The sequence below is a fragment of the Elephantulus edwardii genome, unplaced genomic scaffold (assembly GCF_000299155.1).
Source record: "Elephantulus edwardii isolate Elephantulus edwardi_28Jun2011 unplaced genomic scaffold, EleEdw1.0 scaffold00122, whole genome shotgun sequence".
Taxonomy (NCBI): domain Eukaryota; kingdom Metazoa; phylum Chordata; class Mammalia; order Macroscelidea; family Macroscelididae; genus Elephantulus; species Elephantulus edwardii.
The window spans coordinates 2,686,278-2,691,194 of record NW_006399872.1 but is presented as its reverse complement, the minus strand read 5'-3'; the positions used below and the strand labels follow the sequence as shown (position 1 = coordinate 2,691,194).

Genomic DNA, 4,917 nt, shown 5'->3' with positions numbered 1-4,917 from the left:
TATTCCATTGTGCGAATATACCACAGCTTCTCTATCCATTCGTTTGTTGATGGGTCTTTTACTTTTCTAAGAGGGTAGTGTTCTGGGGAGGGAGGGATGGGAGCGGAGAAATGTGCAACAATGAATGAATGGAAATCCAAAGTCTCTGTAAATTTTCACTGAAATTAATAATAAATTTTCAAAAAAGAAAGGAAAAATGAGGAGGGCATTTCAATAGATATGGCAGGTGTTCCAAAGGTCTTAGTACTATTTTCAGCTTTGGTATCTGTGCAAGTGTAAATGCTACTAATTTACAGCTTAATTACTCATTTAAAGCTTAATTACTTACCCATTTAAACATCTGAAATTTTTGTTCTGGTTAATATCTGCCTTCTCAAAGAGGGATTAAAACAAAAAATTAAAAGTATATTTAAACTTCACAGTTAAGTGTAAAAAAATCCTTTCAAATTTTTTTTTTAATGGTGACAACAGTAGCACTGTATTTTTACACAAATAACATGTGCCTTCCAAATTTGTTTGTGCACTGCTCTCTGCCTCCAAGAGATAGTTTCATAAATGCCTAATATGTCAATTTTCTCCATACATTGCTGTTTTAAAAAGTTAACATGGCATTTACAAAAACACCTAGGGGGTAGGGGTCAGCAAGGGAAAGAACCATAGCGGGTCAGTGCTATCTGTGTGAACATAGAATGCTTCTGCTGTAGTGTCCTCAGTGTTTCCACTGAAGCATAAAATTGTACTAAAACTTTCTGGACTCTTTTTTATTATATTACCTGCTTGTTATCACTAGACCACCATATTGATTGGAATTATTGAAATATTTTTAAATATATTTATACAAGAGTAAAATTATCAGAATATAAGAAGCACCATTTCTAGTGCACAAGAAATGCAGCACAGACCCAACAGAAGTAGATAGATGAGTCATTAATACTTTCCTTGTTTATGATCTAAACGTGCTGCAATGTTAATAAGCAGTGCTTCCAAAGAATTTGGCTGACAATGTTATCCAGCAGCTTTTTGAGTTAACTTGATGGCCGATAATGCCTGGCAGCATCAATGATACAGTATGGAGGAAGAACCCTTAAATACAAAACAACGATGCTTTTGAAGTGACTTTTTGAGTTGCTAAAAGAGTTCTATGTTACCATAGTAATAGTGCATTGAGTCTAAAGATATATGTAGCAATATTTAGGAGGTGTGACGGGGACAAGAAAAACATGAAAACATAAGTTATATCATTAGAGTCTTTAAAGTCTAAAAAAATTTAACTGTTAAAAACCTCACAGTTCACAGCTATCAATCTATACAGTAAGCAAATATCTGTGTGTAGGTCAGGAGCTTTCACTTTGGAGTGGTTTTTGTAAGTCTGTTTACATTTTTAAAAAAAGAAAACAGTGTTAACTGACATGATCCCATTCTTTCCTCTGGTGTGTAAGTCTCGTGGTCCGCTGAGTATCTTGATTTGCGGTCTTTCCTTTAAATGAAAATACAGAGTTTGCTGGGTTTTGAGCAGGAGAGGTGCTATTTCTCCAGTCTTTGTAAGGGTTCATGATGTGACAGCTTCTCTGTCTCCCTCTGAGAGCGCTGACTACCAATACAATTAACAGCACTGAAAAATCTCCTCGTAGCAGCTCTGCACAAGTCTTTGTATTTGTTTTCTCACCATCTAGAAATGGTCTCTAAATTCTGTGCCCTTTCTTTGCTAAGAGGAGAAAACAGAAAATTCAAGTTGTTGTCACCTGCTAAGGATCGAAGATCAAAGTAGCATTTGGCATAACCACTTAATTTTAAAACTGAAGTAGCTAAAAAAAAAAAAAAAAGCCTTTCCATCTCATGCATGTCCTCTACTGCAATGTTCTTAAGAATCTGGCAGTAATCTACGTTTCATACAGCCTGATCGTCCCACACCTTGGAGGGAAGAAAAATAACTCCCCAAGCAAGTCTTTTCCCGTGGGGAAAAACTGTAGATCTCAACTCAAGTTAAAAGTCTTTCTAAGTAAACCATAGTTACTATTTGCACATTCAGCTGTTTGTTGTGCAGCACTGAAAAGAGAAGATGAACAAATCTCTAAATAATGTTCAGGATCATGCTTAAAGTACTCCTCTGGAAACTTGTCTCGTGTGAGTGGATGTGATCTCTCATCAAAACTAGCCAAGACCTATTTGCGTCCCTGTTCTTCATGTGGTGGTATATTGCTAAGAGCACACATTTTATCATGGTTCTAAGATTAGGCTGGCTGACTGTGCTGTCATCCAGAAACACTGTTGAGTGTGAGCTATACTTTTTTAGTAAGCCGCCCTGGAGATATGTGGTTTGAATGATTGCTCTTCCTCTTCTCTCGCACATCTGTCTGAGATTTGCTCACAAAAATTGTGCTTGCCCTTTGACTGTCAGAAGAGTTTAATACGGAGCATCCCGCGGTCGCCAGGGTCAACCTCCAACTCATTGATTCCACAGCTGGCAGTGGGGGTCACACCGCACACAGGCAGCACGGGCTCTGCTGGGCCTGTGACGCACTCACAGCAGCGGCCTTGCCGCTCATCTCCCTGCACCAGCCGTTGCACATATGCCACCTCCACCCACGTGACTAGTCTGCCCAGTTTTGGCATTTTTCCAAGTAGTCCAAGGAGTAATAAAATCCGCTGATAAAATTTTTGCTCACATTTGAGTACATACTTAAAAACTGATAATTGTACTGGGGGTTTTGTTGTTCTATTTTAAGGGGAAACTAACCCCAGAATTCAAAATTCTAAGGCCTATGTCTGGCTCATCGAAGAGAAACCATCATTGTCATTTCCACAGAGGTATATAAGCCTATGGGCCTTGTTCCTTATCCCTTACCCCATTGTCCGGCAATGGGTTTCATAGGCTTATTTTTCACATCATTTCTAAAGGGACGAAAAGCTAACCTAATGGTGTACGAAGTATGAGTGTGAAATGACAAAATATCAATGTTTCTGTAAAAAAAAAGTTTGAACTTTTTCTTTTTTTAGTGTTCGCTGTATGCTGAAGCTTTAAGTACAATATAATTTAAGCAAGATCTGAAGCATATCTCACCAACTGAAATACCTTCTGGCTAATTTTGGAAGAATTATCACACAAACCTATTTCTCCCCAACCTTGTCTTTGATTTACTCAGCAGTGAACTGGGACCTGGCTTCTTCCATCAGCACTTCTTCTAAGGAATTCTATCTTGTCCAGTGTGATCAAGAATTATCCTCCATTTTAAAGCTGGATTAAGGTTGGCTTGATTCAATCAATTACCAAACCCTTCAAAAGAAAGCACCTCAAGATGCTTTCATTTTCATGGTTTCCTCTGGGCCTTGCACAATGTCCCTCTCATACCATGTAAGCCTGTACATGAAATCCATTTCACACCAAGAAACAGAATTCCTCCTGTGGGCGTATTTAAAAATTTAAAGGCTGAGGCTGAAGCTTGACAATGTTAATTCAAATAAACACATGAATCCAAATAAAGCCAAATGAACATCAAATATAAGGGAAATTAATCCAGAAACATTTCTACTGGTATTTCATTTTATATAATCGAATCTCAAACCATCAGTAGTTCTCATTTCATGGTTTCATAATTAAGCTATCTGACCAACAGAAAATACAGCAAAGAATCTTGTAATTCATCAAGGTCCACACTCCCTATGAGAAATTTCTGAGATTAAATAACAAAATGGGTTTTAAATTCCATTCCTTAATCAAGGGAGGAAAAGTGTAATTAATCTCTTACTATTGTGTCACCTAGATTTATTTTTCCTCTCCAAGAAGTGTGTAAATAAATGACAAAACTCACTTGTTATTTGTATTGCAGCATATAACCCTTTAATGTGTCACTCTGCCCAAGTCCTTCCGACATTCTTGAAACTAGGGCTACAGTTAAATCTCCAGATATAGCTTCGTTCTCTAGAAACACATAAAATCTTGAATCAATGTCTTCACAATGATAGGCACAACAGGAAATTCCTTCCTAGTTAGTTATTCTTCCCACTGGATCAGAAAAATATTCCTAGCGAAACTAAGAAAAGGAATCCCATTTTCCACCTAAAACAAGTAAATCAAAAAGCCAAATCAGTTGCTGTTTAGTTGATTGACTCATGAAAGCCCCACGCACATCAGGGTAGAACTGTACTCTATATATGGTTTTCAGTAGCTGATTTTTCAGATAGCGAAGTCTTTCATCCAAGACACCTTTAAAAGAAATTGAAACTTAAAATGTTCAGTTAACTGCTAAGTATGTTACCCATTTGCACTTGCCAAGAAAGACATTTATGACTTAATATAAGCCAGGAACATGGGCTGCTTCCCCAGTATATCTCTCTCTCTCTCTCTCATTATGGCTATCACATGATGTCAAAATACTCTCTCTGAGACTCAGATTTCCAAATTTAGAAGAAGCAGTACAAAGGAAGCAGCTTGTCCATCCTTTCAGAGTGTCTTGATTGCTGCACATGAAGGAATTGGTTCTGTCAAATTTATTCACCCTCTATTTAGGATGATGGCTCCTTCTTTCCAAATCTGAATTTCCATTCACAACTCTCCTCTTTTGTTCCCTCAAAGCAACTAAAGCATCTTTGTGCTCTGCCTCCAAATTAACAAAACCGTTACAGCTTGGAGGAAGCTTCAGGTCTTGGGAAGTCTGAGCTTTTCCAGGAATATTTTGCTTAAATAGCACAAATATTCTTTGCCGAAAAAAGTTCGACTCTTTGAGTTCCACTGAGTGAGTGACTATGTTGTAGTTCGTTCTAAGTGTCTTCAGTCTAATCACAAATGTAGATTCGTTTCCTCTCTCCTCCTGGTATGCAATCAAATATAGTACAGAAGTCTGAGGACTATCTACATTACTGTATACCCATTAATAGTTGTTACCTACATTAGGGTCCTATTTGATTCCCAGCATCATG

General features: G+C 37.7%; 1 protein-coding gene and 1 pseudogene across 1 annotated transcript in view; one reads left to right on the top strand and one right to left on the bottom strand.

Annotated features, from left to right (window-relative positions):
- Positions 1-3,022, top strand: part of ADH6 (alcohol dehydrogenase 6 (class V)) — a 25,887-nt gene extending 22,865 nt beyond the window's left edge. Inside the window, exon 9 of the mRNA XM_006893104.1 lies at positions 2,998-3,022. Within this exon, the coding sequence (XP_006893166.1) occupies positions 2,998-3,022 (25 nt within the window). The remainder of the gene's footprint in view (positions 1-2,997) is intronic.
- Positions 1,525-2,450, bottom strand: LOC102843430 (annotated as a pseudogene).
- Positions 3,023-4,917: the final 1,895 nt, after the last annotated feature.